The 19,891-nt window shown below is 47.9% G+C and overlaps 8 protein-coding genes across 8 annotated transcripts; 5 read left to right on the forward strand and 3 right to left on the reverse strand.

The window, feature by feature from the left end:
• Positions 1-47: 47 nt before the first annotated feature.
• On the reverse strand, positions 48-3,562 carry FPRO_00033 (uncharacterized protein; the record flags this gene model as incomplete). The annotated part of the gene is made up of 3 exons (XM_031225842.1): positions 48-1,170; positions 1,220-1,437; positions 1,505-3,562. The coding sequence occupies 3 exons, from the start codon at positions 3,560-3,562 to the stop codon at positions 48-50; spliced, it is 3,399 nt and encodes a 1,132-aa protein (XP_031076437.1).
• A 1,435-nt stretch (positions 3,563-4,997) lies between these two features.
• Positions 4,998-6,116, forward strand: FPRO_00032 (uncharacterized protein; the record flags this gene model as incomplete). The annotated part of the gene is made up of 2 exons (XM_031225843.1): positions 4,998-5,552; positions 5,625-6,116. The coding sequence occupies 2 exons, from the start codon at positions 4,998-5,000 to the stop codon at positions 6,114-6,116; spliced, it is 1,047 nt and encodes a 348-aa protein (XP_031076438.1).
• Positions 6,117-7,967: 1,851 nt separating this feature from the next.
• On the reverse strand, positions 7,968-8,900 carry FPRO_00031 (uncharacterized protein; the record flags this gene model as incomplete). Its single annotated transcript, XM_031225844.1, has 2 exons — positions 7,968-8,644; positions 8,702-8,900. 2 exons carry the CDS (start codon positions 8,898-8,900, stop codon positions 7,968-7,970), a joined length of 876 nt encoding a protein of 291 aa, XP_031076439.1.
• A 672-nt stretch (positions 8,901-9,572) lies between these two features.
• On the forward strand, positions 9,573-10,817 carry FPRO_00030 (uncharacterized protein; the record flags this gene model as incomplete). The annotated part of the gene is made up of 1 exon (XM_031225845.1): positions 9,573-10,817. The coding sequence occupies one exon, from the start codon at positions 9,573-9,575 to the stop codon at positions 10,815-10,817; it is 1,245 nt and encodes a 414-aa protein (XP_031076440.1).
• A 624-nt stretch (positions 10,818-11,441) lies between these two features.
• On the forward strand, positions 11,442-13,110 carry FPRO_00029 (uncharacterized protein; the record flags this gene model as incomplete). Its single annotated transcript, XM_031225846.1, has 3 exons — positions 11,442-11,909; positions 11,958-12,728; positions 12,778-13,110. The coding sequence occupies 3 exons, from the start codon at positions 11,442-11,444 to the stop codon at positions 13,108-13,110; spliced, it is 1,572 nt and encodes a 523-aa protein (XP_031076441.1).
• Positions 13,111-13,511: 401 nt separating this feature from the next.
• Positions 13,512-15,005, forward strand: FPRO_00028 (uncharacterized protein; the record flags this gene model as incomplete). Its single annotated transcript, XM_031225847.1, has 2 exons — positions 13,512-13,834; positions 13,886-15,005. The coding sequence occupies 2 exons, from the start codon at positions 13,512-13,514 to the stop codon at positions 15,003-15,005; spliced, it is 1,443 nt and encodes a 480-aa protein (XP_031076442.1).
• Positions 15,006-15,094: 89 nt separating this feature from the next.
• Positions 15,095-16,729, reverse strand: FPRO_00027 (uncharacterized protein; the record flags this gene model as incomplete). The annotated part of the gene is made up of 1 exon (XM_031225848.1): positions 15,095-16,729. The coding sequence occupies one exon, from the start codon at positions 16,727-16,729 to the stop codon at positions 15,095-15,097; it is 1,635 nt and encodes a 544-aa protein (XP_031076443.1).
• A 464-nt stretch (positions 16,730-17,193) lies between these two features.
• On the forward strand, positions 17,194-19,273 carry FPRO_00026 (uncharacterized protein; the record flags this gene model as incomplete). The annotated part of the gene is made up of 2 exons (XM_031225849.1): positions 17,194-17,217; positions 17,273-19,273. 2 exons carry the CDS (start codon positions 17,194-17,196, stop codon positions 19,271-19,273), a joined length of 2,025 nt encoding a protein of 674 aa, XP_031076444.1.
• Between the last annotated feature and the right edge of the window lie 618 nt (positions 19,274-19,891).

The raw sequence follows: 19,891 nt of genomic DNA on the forward strand, positions 1-19,891 counted from the left end.
AACTATTACTTAAAAAGACCGCACCTTACTAAAAGCTTCAGAAAGATCTAAATACCGGGCTTAGGGTTGATAATAGCCTCAATGCAGTTATCCCGAACCCATCCACCCAATTTGTCCGACTTGCTACGGCCATTGCAACCATCGATAGCAACGTTCATGTACTTCATACACTCATCGTAATTAGCCTTCCAAAGACAATCCTTTCTAACCGAGAAATCAAGCTGGAAGTGATACCCGGTCGAAGGCACCTTCTTCCCCTCGAGCCTATCGTTAGACCAATAGTAGCCGTTGTTCTTATTCTTTGCGACTATGTCGCGGCAGAAGGATTGAGCAGCGTAAGAGATGGCGTTGGGGTTTGAAGCCTGGCCACTCTTGTTACAGCGGAGAATATTCTCAGAGAACTTAGGACTGGCCAAGGTAGGGCTGGGGCTTGGTTTGCTGGTGGTCTTGGTGTTGACCCACGAGTCACACCGAGAGTGTGTTACACAAGCTGGGCCGTGTCTGCCTGTTCCCAGGTTACACATAGTCTCAGTGACTGTCTTGGTGCAAGAGGAACCCTCAGGGGTCGAGATGGTAGGGGAGATGCGGTCGGTCAGAGTGGGAGCATCTGTCAACCAGCCAGGACGTTGGCCGATTGTTGGGCCTGGCTTGACAGATGACGACGTTGTCGTCTCACTTGAACTTGGTTCTTCTGAAGACGGCTCCTCGGTGTTTGGACCATCTGAAGTCGTCCTAACAGAAGTGGCAAAGGTAGTTGGCTCCTTAGAAGTAGTTGGCTCCTCAGAAGACGTAGAGGGTGGAATGGGACGTTTGCAGGAGAGTCCATCGCCATCTCGCTTGGCAACTGTTGTCTCCCAAGTCCAGTCAGGCACCTGAACTGCCCACACGGTTGAATCAGTCATTTTCTTGAACCTAGCCTTCCATTGCCCAAGCTTGGCTTGCCATTGCGGGCTTTCTGCCCCAGCTACATTGGTAGCCGCGGCCAAGTCGGACGTCAATTTATCAATGAGCTTCGTCTTCCCGTAGTCGGCAGCGTTGTTGATAGACCAGGTCTCTGTACCGTCAAATCTACTAGCCATGAAGGTTTTGTACGCCTCGGCAAATGACCAGATACCGTTCTTTACTGCAGGGTCATCCATACAGCCCTTAGCGTTGTTATCGATATCCATACTACACCAGTGTTAGCGGAGAGAGTACCGGGTCTGATAAAAACACTTACAGTCTGGCGTGAATTCGGTGGTTTTGTCTTATCATAGCCTCCTTTGCTTCGGAGACACTGAACATCGCGATACCGATAGCTATCTTCTCGAGTCTTCCGAGTTTCCTCTCAATCCGTGTTTCAGCATCACTTTGAGATGTTTCAGCTTTGACATCGATTCCGGATTCGACCAATTTGTCGCACTGAGCCCGTACGTCCTCGGCATTGGCCACAAATCCCTAGATCAAAACGTTAGCATGATTGCGCCATGAGATCTTAGTCCATCTCAATGAGCACAAGTCGTACCTTTGCGTCACCGTTAGTCCACTGGTCCATCCCTATAAAGTCATCAAGATACTGAGGGTTTTGGACGGCAGTAGGATTGCTATTGTCTGCACTCTTCTTTGCTCCGGGAAAAGCATCAAATACTTTCTGTAAGAGGTTATTGCTGCTGTCAGCATTTGCGCCGCCGTAAGCCTTGATGTCATTGCAGCTGATCTTATCTCGGTGAGTACTATCAGTCGCTCCCTTGACATCAGGGCCCGTGGTGTCAATGATATTTCTGAAATAGTCCAAGAGCATACTCTTTTCATAGACATGGTCGATCGAAGCTATGCGGCCATTCCGACGCGAACGAAACTCGGTCGCGGGAAGATTTCCATTTAGTACTGGGCTGCAGTTTTCGTCTGTGGTGGTGAGCCACCATTTCTTGATATCTTTCAAGGGGGAGTTGTTGGGGATGATATTCTCGTCATTGCCCAGTACCGTCTCTCCTCCGGGATAATCTGGGAACTCGGGATTCTTGGCCAATTTCCCACAACCTCCAACATTGATGAAGGGCTTCGCCTTCTTCTTTGGGGCTCTTTTCTCAAGGTCGTTTTCATCTGAGTCCTCCTCGGTACCTTCTTCAGACTCCTCGGGCTGTAGCTCAGACACCAGCTTTCGCTCACAGGACTGGCATGCGCTGTCTCCTGAAGGCCCACATGCTGCAGCAGATGAGGTAGTGGTAGTTCCCACCACATCACATCCTGTGTGTGTCTTGGTGCAGGTTGTTTTGCACTCTGGCGTGATGGTACTGCCAGCTGGCCCAGTATAGGTTGTACAAGCAACGAAGCAGTCGGTAACAGTTGCCTTATCAGTACATGTTGTAGCGGAAGACTTGTCGTCGTCGTCATCATCATCATCGCCGTCATCGCCTTCTTTGGGCGTATCGGGGCTAGTAGTGCAGAAGGGAGGTATGCAAGGGAACTTGAACTTAGGAAGGCCGGGTAGCTTAAACCAAGTACCCGTTGTCTTAGGAAACCCGAATAAGACAATGCCTGAGCCCTTCCCGCCGCACCCAGGGCAGCCAACAAGGACTGGGACTACAGTAGTCTCAGAATTGTCACCTGTCGTTGTGATCCAAGAGTTGGATACCCACTCGGGATGACCTCCGATAGTCGTTGGGGCTAATCCCTCAGGAGCGTCTGTTATGGTAGGAGCAGGTTTCGCATCATTGGCGGTCGTTCCCGGGTTTAATGTAATAGGTGGGATACCGTCACTCTGTGCTTTGGTAGTAGGAGTTTCATCACCTCCTTTGCTTGTAGTAGGGGTATCGTTGCTTCCGGTTTGTGTAGCGGTGGCACTAGTTGTAGTGACCGTATTCGCGTTGGAGGAATGATCATGGCCTGGCGAGACCTGGGCAGACGATGTATCTGGGTTATTGGTAGTAGGCTTGGAGGTAGCAACTTCGCCATGGGTAGTTGTATGAGCGCCATTGCCTGCCTCTGTCTGAGTGCCCTCGGATGGAGTGCCGACAGCTGAAGTACTGTCAGAGCCCAAGGCTGTGGTCTTGTCGGTGACCGGTTGTTCCGCAGGTTGCGAGTCAGTCGCCGGGTCCGGGTTCGTAACAGTACTGGTGGGAGGACCTTTAGAGTCAATCACGATAGGGGCAGTTTCAGTGTCAACGCTTCCGGCATCGGTTGCTACTGCTGAGGTGACATCGCCAGAGGGTTGTTCAATAATTCCAGCAGAGGGAACTGTTGTAGTTGCAGGAGCAGAGTCATCCCCTATCGGCTCGGTATCACCAGGTGAAACAAGCACAGTTTCCTGACCATTGAAAGCCTGGGTAGTCTCAGTGGGACGAACAGAGACCGTGACCTGACCATTTTCATCGTCAGGGGACTCTGTTGGGACTGAAATCTCAACCACAACATCCTGTCCAGGTAGATTTACGACAAGGGACGTAGAGGAGTTTTCTGAAAGCTCATCATTACATCCCTCGAGTCCTCCTGACGTAGGGACGGATCCTGGAGTCTCAGCTGGATTGCAGGGGCCCCCAAGAGCCCTTACGCTCCAAAGCGCCAAGATTAAAGAGTATTTCATGACAATTGGCGAAAGAATAAGATAGTGAATGGATTGTTTTGCTTGACCATAAAGTAATAGATAGAATATGAAAAGGGCTTTTGAGCTTAAGAGTCGAGTTTGTAGTTGGGTTTTCGAGATGGATCAGTTAAGGACATTTACAATATATATACTAATTTATTAACAAGATCTTCAAATATCCAGAGAAACAATGCTCAGCCTTACTACCAGCTACAGAGACTAGGAATCAAACCCGGTGCTTAGAAGCAGTTGCTTGAAATAGAATTGGCATTGGTTTGATCAGACCAATGACTTGACCTATCTGCAGACACCGTGGCTCTGCAGGTCCGTTTCTGGAAGGCAATAAGCTATAGCCCGTTACGGTTATGGTTCCCGTGCAGGTAGGTTCGCATAGTCGTTCCATCAAAGGAGGAGCTACTCTATGAACACAGTACGAAAGATAAGCCTTGACTGTATTCTATATCTAAGTCCAAGACGGTTGCGATTGGATGTTCAACAAGGGGCTTTGCTCAGGGGAGGGAACAGAAACTCTTACGGGAGCTAAGCACTAGAATACTATGGCTTGTATGTCATCTTCCTCCAGTCATGGTCGTCAGACTCGTATCCTATCTACCCAGCCCACGATTGAATCCTGGCGCTTGCGGTCTTCTCATGGCGAGTCTAAATTTTTGGTTCATGGTTCAAATTGCCTCTTGCGGTAGGATCGAGGCTGACGAGAGACAGAATACCCTTACAAGCAGTAAGGCCGTAGCTCGTCGCAGAAGTTCCTTGGGGTTCTCTGCTGATGTAAGATCGGATGGTCATATGTGGGGAGTCTGCTGTGAAATGACTGCTTACAGTTCTTTTTCAGCCATAACCTAAGCCATCAGGGCCGTTCAAAGCTATGATTCACGAAAAGCTTTGTAAAGAGATGCTGACGAGACATGGAATTGACGCTGAATGGTTACAAGACCCCCACAGTTGATCGAAACAATTAGATGAACCATTGAATTGATTGGAGGCGCAGCAATGGCGATGTGAGTCAAAAAGGTTAAGTGCTTATCCTTTTGAGCGACATAGCCCATAAGGCGGTCATTACAGGGGGCAAATGCCAATAGGGAAAATACGAATTTAAGGTACCTTGCGTTTTTAGTAAAGCTGCTGGAAGTTAGTGGCAGTGATATTAAATTTAATGTCACAGATGAACCAAGCGGTAGAGGCGTCTGGTGTGTGGTATCCAAGGGTCCAAAGTCACTCAGAGGAACATTATCGGAATCCTGAATGCACAGCCGATTATGAACCTTTGGGGTCTACTGATATAAAAATGAGGACATCAATGTTCTCTGGCTTTTGTATTCTAAACTTTTTATGAAGCACACCACTACATACGCAGGCTTCCAATTGCAAACGCCTTTAGCTTACCAGTCTTTATCTGCATCTTCCCTTGCAACAAGCCATGGTTCCCAACCCCGACTATGTCTACTGCACTATTTGCGGCATGTATCTTGACGAGGACACAGTTGTCTTAGCTGGACCCCATTGGCCATCGTATGACGCTGCACCCTCGGAAGCGCAGGCAGCCAGCCAAAATATTATTCGCTATGCTGCAGAGGTGCAGTCTTACCCTGGTAAACTACTTCTGCTCCCAGATAGGAAACAGGTGTATCCACAGCACCCATATCGTTCCCATCGCCAATCTGATAAGCAGTCGAGCACCGCCACGGAAAAAATGTATATGGGGATTCACGCATCTTGTGACAACATCGCTAGTCGCGCAATCGGGTCGCCATTCAATGTCTCTGCTGGCTCTACCTTTCAACTTTGGTTGACGCTGGAACGCCGCTGTGCTCGCTATCTTGGCCAAATACAGCGACAGCGACCACAACCAAGGGATATGAATTATGTCCCTCCTATCCCAAACTCACCTCTCCAGCCAATTTCTCTCGGCTTTGAACGCTATTACGTCCCCTATCCCTGTATTGAACAATGGGGTGACGAATGGGAAGGATGGGTAAGCTTATATCCTAAAACAAGTCTCACCTCTGGCCTATAACGTTATGCTGACAAACCTGTAATACACCAGTGGGATGAGGAACCCATGGACATCCCTGACTTGACCTCTAGACTCCTTGCAAATCTCGAGCGACTGGACCATAATGTCGTTCAGACGTCTCTAGAGGTATCGCCAGAGGAGCTCAATGACTACATCTATGAATTCTTTCAAGATATTCAAACCTTCCCTAAAGGCGACGCCAAAGTCTCTCAGTCTGTATGGAGGGAGGTATTCTTCCGAATCCCTTTCCTCTGGGATCTTGCCGTTGAGGCTGTGTATGATAAGACTGCCTCGGATATGGAAGAAGTCGAGAAGTGGAACTGGGAAAAGCTCACTAGACAGGTTATGAGCTCTCCACATCCTACACCTTCTGATGCGGCTAGTTACAGGGATGAGGGCATATGGAGTTATGCCGATGTTGGGCTGGATGTTCCTGGTGGATTTACCAACCGGCGACGAATTTGGCAGATCTTGGAAGACATGCGCTGGGAAGATGTGCAGGTTAAAGGCTCCATTGAGTAAGACCAGACTATTTGGTGAATTAAGTCGCCACCCTGCAGAGTCTGCATATATCGTGCGCCATCGTGCAAAACAATCAGGCAGCCCGTGAAAAGCGCCATTAAACTTGACATATACATGAGCCAAATTGTGGTGACGTACTGTAATTGTGTCGAGCCAGGTGACAGTAGGCCATGGAGTTGTAGCTCCTTGTGCCCGTTGAGGGCGACGTCCACGATAGCACGAAAACTGCACTTTGGCTGACCTTTCGTCCCCGAGGAGTATGCATAAAGAAAGGGATGTGTAAGTCCCACCCCTTCAAACTCCAGAAGCGCTGATGACTTGGACGCAGAGAGGAAGACGGCCCAAGCCTGGGCTCATGGGATCAAAGACACGTCGGTTAACCAATGTCCATGCCTTGCTTGGGTCATGGCTGGAATTTAGGCACGTCGCCTGTAACAGGGTAGATCTCTTTTATCTTGGGCCGCAAACTAACCTTCTTGCTGTCGAAAGGTTCCGCATCATCCATAAACGGAGAAATTGGCTTGAAACTGTAGACGTCTGTCGAGGATGCTCTTGAAGCTCATGTCGGTGCTGCTAGAGCTAAACCCACTCAATGGCGTAGTTCTCCCTAGGTGACATGGCCAATTGTCTTAAGGTCCCCTTGGCAACCTGAGTGATAGCGATCTTGTAGTCTGCTTAAGCGAATCTATCAATTTAGGTAGTTTTGGGGTTTAGATATTACACTGGTTTTTCAAAGTATAGGGGTTCTCCAGGCATTATTGTTTTAGCGCTGCTTCTTCCTAAAGATATTTACAAACTAGATATACATTTATACTTTTCATAATGCTGTAGAATAATTAAGATAAATTGCTTTAAAGTTTCTGTGCTTTATTTAACTCTATAGGATCTTACAGGATGTATAATAATTTAAGTAAAGATATAGATATTATCGCGAAAACTTAAAATACATAAAGTGAAAGAGGCTTAAAAGTGCAGTATTTTAAGTGAATTACTGATTAAAAAGAGAGACTATGTTTAATTTTCCATAACAATGCAGTCTAACCTCAACGCTGTGCTTCCTTAAATGTATAGGTAATTAATAGTCTATAATAACTCACAAACGGTACACCAAAAGCGCAGTCTCAGGTCCAAAACTACATCTACATAGCTATTTACTACTATATATGAAAGTGTGCAGCTGTAGCGATTGTATTGGCCACCACGCTAGAGCGGGAATCTTATACCGGGCGTGGCAGGATTTCTGTAAATACATAAAGGAAAAATGTCAATCCGGTAAAGGAAGCCCTTAAAAGGTCACATCTCCTGCCATGTCATGCTCTGATAGACCTAATCACCATAGGTTAGATATCCAGGGTGAATAGCGCAGTGTTGTTTGTGGTAACGCTGTTAGCAGTCCCAATAAGGCCGACCTCAGAGGATTCCTTACGACCAGGCACAGAAACCACGCTACTGATGCTGTTCTACTTCTGAAAGTCGGTCGAGTAGAAAGGAGTGAAGTTGATTCCACCGATGCCCAGTCGAACACAAACAGGGGCTTTAATGCCACTGACGACAGTCTGGTTGGTAATACGACCAACTCCCTGGTCATCCCAGCAGAAAGTATTAAGGCAACCTTACGCTAAACCCATTCTAAAAGATCAGTTAAAAAACTTCCTATATCTTTTTCACCAGAGAAAGACAATTATACTATATATAACTATATAAAAGATAGGCTATTATTTTTTAAAAGGACTATTTAGTCTGCTTTGCTTAGATATTGGTAAGCTTTACATAAACTCAAGATGGTTAGGACGTAATACTTCTATCGCGCGCCTTAATCAGCCAGAAAATGCTTAGCTTCCTATTGTACTATTACTTGTTATTGTGAACCTCTTCCAGAAGCGTGCTGTTGCAGCGGACATGGCCAGCGTTAACATTGAGCCCATCTGGGTATCGCCAGATATAGATAACCGTTACCAGCCACATCAACAAAGTGTCGAATATATACAGCGTCCATTCGTGAGAAAGAGAGTACCCAGTGTAACCCTGAGCATATTCAATGATTCGAAAGATTGATCGGATCATGATAAGAAGGCTGACAGCGTAAAGCATATAAAGAGTTGACTCCCAGGGCATAATAGTTCCGATCGACTCGGCTGTTGGTTCGCGGATCATGCGGCGATGGAACACCAAGGACACGACGCAGAATAGACCGAAGATGACAATCTGGACCACAAGGCCGAGTATGACAATCCTCTCAGCCCATTTACTTAGACTTGCGTTTTGTACAACCGACATGCCGGCGCCGCCGCCTTGGATCATGAAGGACAGTACATCTCCAAGTACAAAGGTCCTTGTTAATTTTGTTGGTTTGAGAAGAGAGTGTTTATCGGCGTTGAGACCTCTGATGATTCGACCGAGGACCATGTAAATCGAAGCAGCGAAGAGGGCGGGGGCAATAAGGATGAACATATTCTGAACGGCATATGGCATGATTTTGCTGGTTTTGCTATGAGCACCTGCGCGGACGCCATACCCGACCATCTCGACTGATATGCAAAGTTAGGAGACAGGGTGAAAAATGGAGGGAGGTGGTGGCAGCTCACAAAAGCAACCGATGGCAAACACGATGCAAAAATAAGTACGTGTCTTCCAGATCTTCCAGGATATGCAGAGAAAGGAAGCCATAAAGAGTACCAAGAATATGGCTGCCGCAGGTACGCTGGGGCTGTAGCGCCAGAGGTATGCGCCGCCTTTGGTAGGTTCAACTCCGGGAACCGGCTTGAAGAGACCCTCGGTGGACATTGTGCTCTCTGAAAATTCAGAAAATGTGAGATTGGCGTATGGCTTGGTCGGAACTATAGCGGTTCCGAGTTTGTAGATAGACGGAAATCTTTAATCGTGATAATGGGATTTTGAACAGTCGATGGGGATGGAACAAACAAATGGCAAGCTACTTGTATTTGAAAGGTATGGCAATATTTATAAGATATCCATTAATTATTTATCTGCACTATTTGCAAGAAACGCTAGGCCATCACTAAATAAATTATTTCGGAGTATGGACCTGCGTTACTGAGTTAGTATTCCAACCGTAATGCAAGCTATTTCTGAAACTGACAATTCAGGATCAATGACTTGCAGGCTCTGGTGGAGCTCGAGTAGCCAATCATATACGTCTGTAAACGAGGAATAAGGGGCGTTATCAGTGCATACTGCGGGAAGCCAATCAGAAACATCTCCATACGGACTCGATACGGGAATGGTGTGCATCAGTGGATACCGCTAATCATTTTTTCGGAGAGTTAAAGCATAGCCTCACCGATCCGTGGTCGAATCCGATCCACTGTTCACGTGTCGTGGTCAAACATGACTAGAATACGAGTATCCCCCTTCTTTACGGAACTAGACTTGCTTTGCCTGTTCGCATACTCTCTACTCTCACATTCAATTTACTCTCTTGGATCGTTTCTTGCCATGGCCCGCTCCAAGACCAAGAAGTCTTCCAAAGACAGTGACAAGCCCCTCAAGCCACGTCGATCGCACCGCAAGTCTCGAAATGGTTGTGGCGCCTGCAAGCAACGACACATGAAATGTGATGAATCTCGACCGATTTGCCTCAATTGCAAGATCTCCAACCGTGGTTCCCAATGCATTTTCATCAACATTGGCCAGCAGCCATCACCGCCGCAAACATCAAGCGTGGATACGCCGTCTCCTTTCCATCTCTCTTCCCATCAATCTCCCGCGGGCCCCACGTCCATATCACTCAGCCCTGCTCAGTCTCTTAGTTCTGATTTGACGGCAGTCGGAGATACCCCAGTCAGAGGGGACTTGTTCGATCTCAACCATTTCGCCCTCTATCATCATCTGCTGACGAATCGTCACACCATCACATCAATTGACCCCTCCAATGAGAGCATCATTTCTCACACAATGGACTATGCACTCAAAGCCCCTTACTTGATGAATCAGCTTCTTGCCCTCTCTGCTCTCCATCTGAGCAACCCTCCTTCGCTCCGGCAACCTTATTACCAACTTGCTACCAGTCTCCAGACAAGGGCGTTGGCCTTGTTCAACGAGGAGAGGCAAGAGGTTTCAGAAGAATCATGCGTTCCTATGTTTCTCTTCTCATCACTTGTCGGAGTCCATGTCCTTTGCGATACTCTTCAAGGTCCAAGAGAGAGCTTTGGCGCTGTTCTCGACCGCTTCATCACTTATCTCTCTATTCACCGTGGTGTCCGCGCTGTGACGAAGCATTCATGGCATACAATCAAGAATTCAGGACTTGCGCCTATACTACAACAAATTGAAGACGCGTTTCCCGCACCAGACAACGAGATGGAAGCCACAGCCATCCTCCACAGGATGATCGACTCAAACGCCTCCCTGTCATCAGCGACCAAATACCACAACGCCGCATCCACATTGCAGCGGTCTTTTTCTCTCCATGCAGCACTGAATCAGCCTAACAGACGGCGATTCGATGCCGCGATAGCATTTTGTCTCGATGTTGACGACGAGTACCTCGAATTGCTGAAGAAGCGACAGCCAGAAGCGCTGGTTATCCTTGCATTCTTTGCAGTCTTGCTGCATTGGAACAGATCTACATGGATATTCGGTGACGGCGGACAGTATTTAATACAATCCATTACAGCTCATCTCGGGCTTCACTGGGCAGAATGGTTGCAATGGCCCAATTCAATGCTCACACAACAATAGTATTACAAATAATTTACAACGGCAATAATAATCCTTGGCACCTCTTGCGCGCTCAACATATACATCGTTGGCAGCAATTATTGCATATATGTTCGGCAACTCATGCTTTTCATTCTATTATGCTGTCCCTTATTATTTGTTTTTGCAAACTCTCACTAGGCCATATAGGAACCTAGGCTTGATTCGGGGTGCTCAGTAAGACGGCCAATGTGTGTAGTCGTCATTAATCACACGCCAATACCGACCCTTTATCCCCAAAAGGCCAAAACTCCACATTTTATAGTCTTCACCCCATGTGGACACGCGAATACGAGTATTGTCTCCCTTTCTGCATCCACTGTCGCAAAGCGTTTTCTTTTCCAGGCTCTGTACTGTTAGATGAGCCGAGTATCTGTTAAGTTACCGATTACGCGTATAGAGAATATTAAGTTACAACTATAGAATTGCATAAGAAATATGATTTTTGGCAGGATAATTGCCACAAGTGGACTTTTACATCCTTGTGGGGAACACGAGATGAATAGACATAAGAAGCCTTTAGAGTAAATAAATAGAAAAAAGACAAATACTCCTGTCTCTACAACTCATAATCTACACTTGACCCTGTAAATCAAGCGCACAACCATGCCTCTCTCTTGCTTTGCTCATGCAATTAGTCAGCCAATTGTCTTTGGACTGAAAGTCATTGACTTCTCTGTCATCCTGGTCGAAAACTACAATTTTGAGGCCAAGTCGATGCTTTACTATGGCCACCCAACAACCGTCGCCGAGGAAGTTGACTTTTGCAATATCACGGTCACGTACAGTCACCCTGGCCAGAACGACACTGTCCGCGTTGAAACATGGCTTCCTATTGTCAACTTCAATGGTCGACTCCAATCCATCGGGGGAGGAGGCTGGGTAGCCGGACGATATCTGCCGAGCTATGCTGCCATGAGCGGAGCAATCGGTGAGGGATATGCTACCTCTACGACTGACGCTGGGCTGCAACTACAAATGGACTATGGTCCTGATATTTGGGCCCTAAGCAGCGAAGGGAATCCCAATCTCTCCGCCCTCCAGAACTTCGCTTCTATCTCCCTAGGCGATCAAGTATGTTCTCACCATATCTTTCTGGCCTTTTTATGCTAACAGGACTAGGCAAATATTGCTAAAGGGTTGATCGAAAGTTTCTATGGCGAAGCACCCAAGTATTCGTACTGGAGTGGCTGTTCTCAAGGTGGGAGGCAGGGTATGATGCTTGCGCAGCGGTATCCAGAAGCCTATGATGGCATACATGCGTGTGCACCAGCAATCAACTGGAACCAATTCTTCATGTCAACCTTTTGGCCTCAGCTAATTATGCAGGAGCTAGACTACTTTCCGTACCCTTGTGAGATGAACGCCATCTTGGTGGAGGCCATAGAGGCCTGTGATGGCCTTGATGGCATTGTCGATGGAATCATCTCCAACGAAGACGCCTGTGATTTTGATCCAATGGACATCGTCGGCAAATCGTTCAACTGTTCCGATACTGCTACTATTGTTAGCATCACTGAGGAGGCAGCCAAGATAGCCAAATCGACCTGGTCAGGCCCACGCACTACTGATGGCAAGTTCATATGGTACGGCCCCAACATGGGAGCTCAGCTCAGCGGGCAGTCGCTCCAGTTGACAAACGATATTGGACTTGCCATGACCACGTGCAGCAACGGGACTTGCCAAGGAGCTCCAGTGGGGCTAGGCGAGGTTTGGATCAAGTACTGGATAGAAGCGAACCCTGACTGGTCGTACAAGAATATGAGCCGAGAAGCGTTTGATGTTTATGCCCACGAAGCTGTTCAGCGGTATGAGTCAGTAATTGGGACGAACAATCCCGACCTGAGAGCCTTCAACAAGAAGGGCGGCAAGATTTTGGGCTATCATGGAACGGTAAGTCCTTTTTTCATTCACACTAGCAACCCGAGCTAATAAGTTGCAGCACGATCAGCTTATCCCAGTCAAGGGCACAAGACACTACTACGAAAGAGTAAGGGAGATTATCCCTGAAGTCGCAAGCTTTTACCGCGTATTCGAAGTTCCTGGGCTACTGCACTGCTCAGGCGGCAAAGGGGGACAGCCGACGAACACGTTTGACGCACTCCGGGCTTGGGTCGAGAACGGGACCGTGCCAGCGGAACTGCCTCACTCTTTCAAGGACGACAACAGTTATGAGCAGCAACGTCTGCTCTGCCCTTATCCCCAGAAAGCGTGGTTAAAGACAAACAATAATAAAAAAGTCGTTTATAAGTCTGGTGACTTTGTTTGCGTCTGAGTACTAAAACTAATTGCCCATGTCTAGGGTAGCTCCATTACAGACGCCTTATCGGCAATGCAAGAGACTCTTGCAAGAGAGAAAGGGATTAAACTAGATATATAATTTCTATAGCTGTAGCTCACAAAGCCACATTGTTTGTTTATATTATTTTCTTTAGTATGTGTTAAGTGTGTAGTCATTCTGAAAATGCTGTACAGACATATTTACTGACCCCATAGACACATCGCTCGGCCATTGTGTACTCCACTCAATCTCTTATCAGCGGCTATTTATCAGCTGCTAAATTGATAAGCTTCAGCAGCTGATAAATACTTTATTTATGAAGCCATGCCCTCTTGCCGGACACATCCATTTTCCCGCTTTTAATTGTAACATCATAATCAAAACGAGTGACAGAAATGCAGCGCAGATCATCAGGTACCCAAAGACAGCGAGCTTTACAGGCCTGTGACTTTTGTCACTCCAGAGGCCTGAAGTGTCGCCGATCATCGGTAACCGAGGCGACGCCCCGGGAAGGTCACCGAGCTTGTCTCACATGCATCGACTACGGGGCCGAATGCGCTATGACCCGACCTGTGCGGAAACGAGGTCGGAAGCCAACGGTGGCAACTGGGAAAGGCAACAACCAGAAGCACACCGAGAATGAGAGCTCTAATTTCAGGTCTCCGCATTGCATCCGTCGTCTGATAGATATCTACCGGGACACAATGTACCAGTGCTAGTATGTCGTCTCTCTATCTGGTTCATTGATCTGGCTGCTAAATTAATCAAGTTTTCCATTTCTTTCCGAGAATGACCTCGAACGACGGTGGGCAGACAGTATACCTAGTACCAGGGAGACAGCATACCTGCTTCTGATGGCACTATGTGCACTGAGCGCCCAGAGTCTCACCCTCAAAGCGGTATTCGATAGCTCATTGCTGGGCGATGTTGTCTCCCATGATGCCAACATCTATTTCGACGAGGCTGTCTCCCACATTCCAGCACGAATTCCGGATACACCTGATCTTGACTACCTACGGTCATTCGGCCTCTTGGCTGTGTTCTCACTGAGAAGCGGTAGCAAGAGTGATCTTCATAGATATCTCGGATTATGCCACGCTTGGATCGCTCAACATGGGTTCAATATGGAGAATAACTGGGACAGCTCTATATCTCTACTTGAGGTAGACGACCGAAGACGTCTATTTTGGTGCGTCTATCGGCTTGAGATTCATTCAGCCTGCGTACTTGGGCACATCATTCGACTTCCCGAGGCCCAGGTCTCAGTGCTTTATCCTCGTATCACACCTGCTATGAGTCGTGAGACGCAGGCCTGGACGGCTGGGTGGGATTACATCACCGATCTCTTCCGATTGATGGAGTATGCGATACTTAATCTTCGTCAGCGAAAGCCCCACAGGGATGTCGTTGCCGTGTTTTGCGACCCACCATCCCCGCGGGCATTGCTCGATAGTCTGGATCAACTAAAAGCCAGCAAACCTTTTATACTCCGTGTACTTTCGCATTCACATGACGACCTGCAGAGCAATCGATGCAAGTTTATGGCAGTTCAGATAACTTGCACTGAGGCACTGGTAAATATCATGGGCCTGCTTCATTGCCAAGCCCCAGTTGATGAGGTGATCAAAGTGGCAGAAGAATTTCTCAATGAGATCACCGAAGCTTCCCTCATCATGTTCAAGGTTGCGAGCAGTCAGATCGTTCACCAGTTGCTTGGTGTTGGCCATATGGTGTATAATGCATTTCTTTATGACGAGAACCAATCTCAATTTGCTGTCGGGCGGCTGGTTACATATCTGGAGGACATTGTCAAGAACTTGGAACAGGATATTCCTACGGCGACCGAGGCAAGAGAGCAATTGCGAAAGCTGGCAAAATGTATTATATAAACTGGGTAGATACGAAATGAACTGTCATCGCGCAACATCTTCCTTTCCCTTTAGCTTGGAAAAATTCTCTATGGCTGTCGTTCCCTCCCTCATTCGTGCGAGGCTGCCATGCTAGCCATGTACTTCCGGTAGGATGGTATAGACCACCGTCGAATTCGCTTCCCGTAAACGATCATGATGAGGAAGGTAAGTGTACACGCGAGTGAAATCATTGCTGCCGTGATGAAGCAGTTCTTCAATCCCTGGGTTGTCCACCATGGCGTGATAGCATAACTAAAGCCAAAGCCGATCGTATTGCGAACCAACATGATAGAGACAGTGGTTTCACCGGCGATCTCTTTGAAGCAATCGACGTTGTAGCTGACAGCAATTGCACCTCCAGCAACACACCCAACCGTAAGCATACCTAGCCCAAACACGAGACCGATCCAATGGACGTGGTAGTATGCACCAACACCCCAGGTAATGAGACCAGCCGATGAGATGATTCCTGACAGAAGCAGCACCCAGAGGCGTTGCTCAGGCTCTCTGATACCCCCGTTGCGTCGTGCCAACCACAGGGCGATCCAGTCTGCTGCCTTTCCAACCCAGAGACAAGCAACGGCTGCTCCAATGATCGGTCCTGCATATACACAACCAACCAGCGCCGCGTTCCAATTGTACGGGTTGCTTGACAGAACGGGGCTGGCAGTTCCATTCAGAACATTGTACCAGGCGAGATTGATTCCGTAGAGAAATCCAGCCCACGCAACTGTTGGGAACTGGAAGATCATGAAGACAGGCCGGTATACCATTCGTAGCATGTCCGTGTTGCTGGGTCGGCCTGTCATTACCTTGAACCAGGTGTACTTTTCCCAGCCGGAGTTGATATCACGGTATATGATCGATGGGGAAGACGGTAAGGAGTTTCTCGGCGATGCTTCATCTGCTTTTCCTTCGGCCTTGGACGTCCTTAGGTCTTGGTGTTCGCTATCGGTAGCTGTTTGACTCTCGAGTGAGGCTCCCCGGAAGTACATCGTTTCTTCCATGAAGAAGAACATGATGAGGAAGCAGATTGCGCATATAATTGCTCCAAAATGCATCGTCCATCTCCATCCAAAAGCATCGTTGAACCATCCTGCGACGAGAGGGGCAAGGAAGTTGGACCCAAAGAGAATGGCCACGTAGAGACTCATGTAAGTCCCACGGTTATGAGCGAAGAAGAGATCAAATACGGTGACCTCACACAGAGACTCGATTGGAGATACGATAATACCAATCAAGATCCTGTGGGCAAACCATTCTCCAGCAGATGTCGAGTAGGCAGTCCAAACCATTATCGGAACCGTAAGCAACATGGTGGTAAGATATACCCCACGTCGTCCGAATGTAGCGATCGGTTGCCAGATCAGACAAGCCCAACCAAAGAAGAGAAACATGACTCCTGTTCCCTGGACGAGATTTGCAGTAGAAATGCCGGTGTCCTTGGTGATATCTGCTAGGACAGAGTATTGAAGTGAGGTTGCTATACCTGTTCCCAGGACGTAAAGATAAGCCATGCTGACTGCCAAAAGCTTTCGACGATGGGACCAATTGAGGGGGTCATTGGGATCGGAGCTTGGGCGAGGAATGAGGACAATGTCTTTGTGCTGAGAGTCGTGGGGCCCTGAAGAGTTCATCCCGTTGATGTCAACGAGACGAACGGTTCCAGGAACATCATCATGGTAGGTCGAAGATTTTGTCATCTTGGAGGACGTGCAAGGTAATTGAGCTGTTGCAATATCGAGACATTGATGTGATTGTAACGGCGGTCATGGGCTTATATCCAAAATGGAAGTGCTTCTTAGTGTAAACGATAAGACCGTTGAGGCCAGTACGTGACCCTGCCAGCGAATCAGAAGGGCGCGATAAGCGCTTATCTGATTGGAAGTCTGATAAACTGTCTTATCCTGATAAATCAAATTACCAGCTGGTAATTAATTCATCAGCTGCTAATTTATATAGTATCTACCTGTAATCTTAACTCGATTGCCATATTTAACAGCTGCATATTATAATTAACAGTTGTAATTCTCGCGCACTGCAGCCTGGCTACATACGCGAGACATATTGCTTTACTACTTAAACAATCTTCTATGAATTAATGTAAGCCTAAAGCTACTTCTACATCACCCAGAAACAGCCCCGAAAGAATCAACTCCTGCCCAACATGGCAATCGACGACCAGAATCTTGTAAGCCGTACCGCCATATTATGTCGAAATGGTTATACAAATACTAACTCTGTAGAACCTCTCTATCGTAGAGGCTTCAATTGTCTCTCTTGCATCTGCACTGTCTCAAGGCCATACCAACAGCGTTGAACTGACCGCCAAACACTTGCTGAGAATCGCCAAGTATGATCACCGAACCACTCAGCTCAACGCTATCCCAGTCATCAATCAAGATATGTTTGATGCTGCACAAGCATCAGATCAACGTCGCTCCATGGGCAAGACACTGGGTTTGCTGGATGGAATTCCCTGCACGATCAAAGACTCTTACAAGATCAGAGGTATGACTGTAGCTGCTGGGTCTCCCGCTTTCAAAGATCTCGTCGCAAATGAAGACGCGTTTACTGTTGAGAAGCTGAGAGACGCTGGGGCTGTGTTCTTGGGTCGTACCAACATGCCTCCAATGGCTGCTGGTGGCATGCAACGAGGCGTTTATGGTCGTGCTGCGTCACCATACAATGAGGCCTATCTCACGGCTGCTTTTGCTTCGGGATCGTCCAATGGATCTGCCACAGCGACCGCAGCAAGCTTTGGCGTCTTTGGTATGGGAGAAGAGACCATCTCATCCGGCCGTTCACCTGCTTCCAATAATGGTTTGGTAGCATACACTCCATCCAGAGGACTCATCTCAATTAGAGGCAACTGGCCCCTTTTCCCCACCTGCGACACTGTAGTGCCTCACACAAGAACTGTGGAAGACATGTTTGCGCTTCTGGATGTCATCGTAGCTGCGGATGACAAGACGAGCTGCGACTTTTGGCGGGAGCAGCCTTTCGTCAAGCTCCCCGATGTCAATTCTGTGCGACCAAAGACGTTTTTTGATCTGTCTGATCCTGATGCTCTCAAGGGCAAGAAGATTGGAGTTCCAAAGATGTACATTGGCGGCGTCGACTCTGACCCGGATGCACGCAAGGTTTATACCCGCGATAGCGTTATCGACCTTTGGAAACAGGCCAAGACCATACTTGAGGGACTAGGCGCTATTGTTGTCGAGACTGACTTTCCACTCGTCACCGAGTTCGAGAAACCCGTTGGTGGTGAGAGCAGGTCGGAAACACCGCCTCATCGCAATGAGATCGACATGTGCCAGTTGATGGCCTATTCCTGGGACGACTTCCTGGCTGCAAATCAAGATTCCAAAGTGGCAACAAGTCTTGCACAAGTCGAGTCATCGACCATATTTCCTCATCCTCCTGGATGTCTGCCGGATAGATACGACGCCAACGATCCTCTCGTTCGGCATACAGCTGTCGTTGCCCACATCACTAATGGCCGGGTCCCGACTTACGAGATCCCTAATCTTGCAACGGCACTTCAGAACCTTGAGTCAAAGCGCAAGTCGGCGTTTGAAGACTGGCTTGATGCTTTGAAGTTGGACATGCTTGTGTGGCCTTGTAATGCCGATGTGGGCAAAGCTGATGCAGATATCAACGAGGAGTCTGCAAAGCATGCATGGCTCAATGGTGTTCTGTATTCGAACGGGAACTGCGCTATTCGCCAGTTTGGTATACCGACTGTCAGCGTGCCAATGGGTGTCATGGCTGATACGAGAATGCCCGTCAATCTCACCTTCGCATCAAAGGCTTATGATGACAAGAACTTGTTTCGATATGCATATGCCTTTGAAAAGGGCAGCTTTCTTCGTCAGCAGCCATCGAGAACTCCACAGCTGGTGACAGATACCATTATGGGCGGACTAGAGAGTAAGGCCATCGGGTCAGCACCACCTCAACTCACCATGGATGCCACGGCGTCGATTATAGATGGAGAGAGGCAATTGGCAATCTTTGGTACAGTTGATAAGGACGAATTGAGTGAGTTGCATGTTTATGTTGATGGGGAGGAGTTGAAAGACGTCAAGATTGCCAATGGGAAATGGGGGGTACAGGTCAAGACGAAGGAAGCGCAGAGGCCCCAACCAGAGGAAATCAGCGTCCCTGATTTCAGCAAGTCAATGGTCTTGGCTTTAGTCAAAGGCAAGAAAGGAAGATCTACTGCCAGCATGATATTTATTTAGTCGCAGCGTAAACTTACTCACTCTCTTACATTTCTTTACTCACTGATCCTACTCCGTAATCTCCATGTGCCCAAGTAACATCGAGATATGCTCACTTGTTTCCCAAAGCTACTACTGTCGGGATACTCAGAGCCTCAACGGCTGCCGGCGCCTTCTGCCCTAGTGATTGAAACCACTTATCTAATGCTTCCCACTTCTCATAGTGGCGCTGGCCGTCCTCGTCATATACAGAAACCTCCAAGTCCTTCACTCGTGATCGCACGACCCAGCCCTCCCGGGAATCTGCCACCGCCACCGCCTCATCTACCCATGTATACTGAGACCGTGGCTCTTCTCCATAGGCAAAGACCGTCCATCGCCGGACGAAACCGACGCAAACATCGCGCTGTCTCTGAAGAGGTAAGCGCTCCATGAAGGTCATGAATTGGTACACGAGTTCAATGAAATGATTCCAAGGACGCCAGAGAAGAAGGACCCAGGGAAAGGATACAACGATATTGTTTCTTGCCACTCTGCCATAGTTCTTTTGATAGTATGTGGTAGGGTACTGTTTGCGTCTCAGTTAGCCTCGCTGGAATTGATGGACTGAATGGGAGATTGTCTTACGGGAGAACATGA

This window comes from Fusarium proliferatum (genome assembly GCF_900067095.1).
Source record: "Fusarium proliferatum ET1 genome assembly, contig: FPRO_scaffold001, whole genome shotgun sequence".
NCBI classification, from domain to species: domain Eukaryota; kingdom Fungi; phylum Ascomycota; class Sordariomycetes; order Hypocreales; family Nectriaceae; genus Fusarium; species Fusarium proliferatum.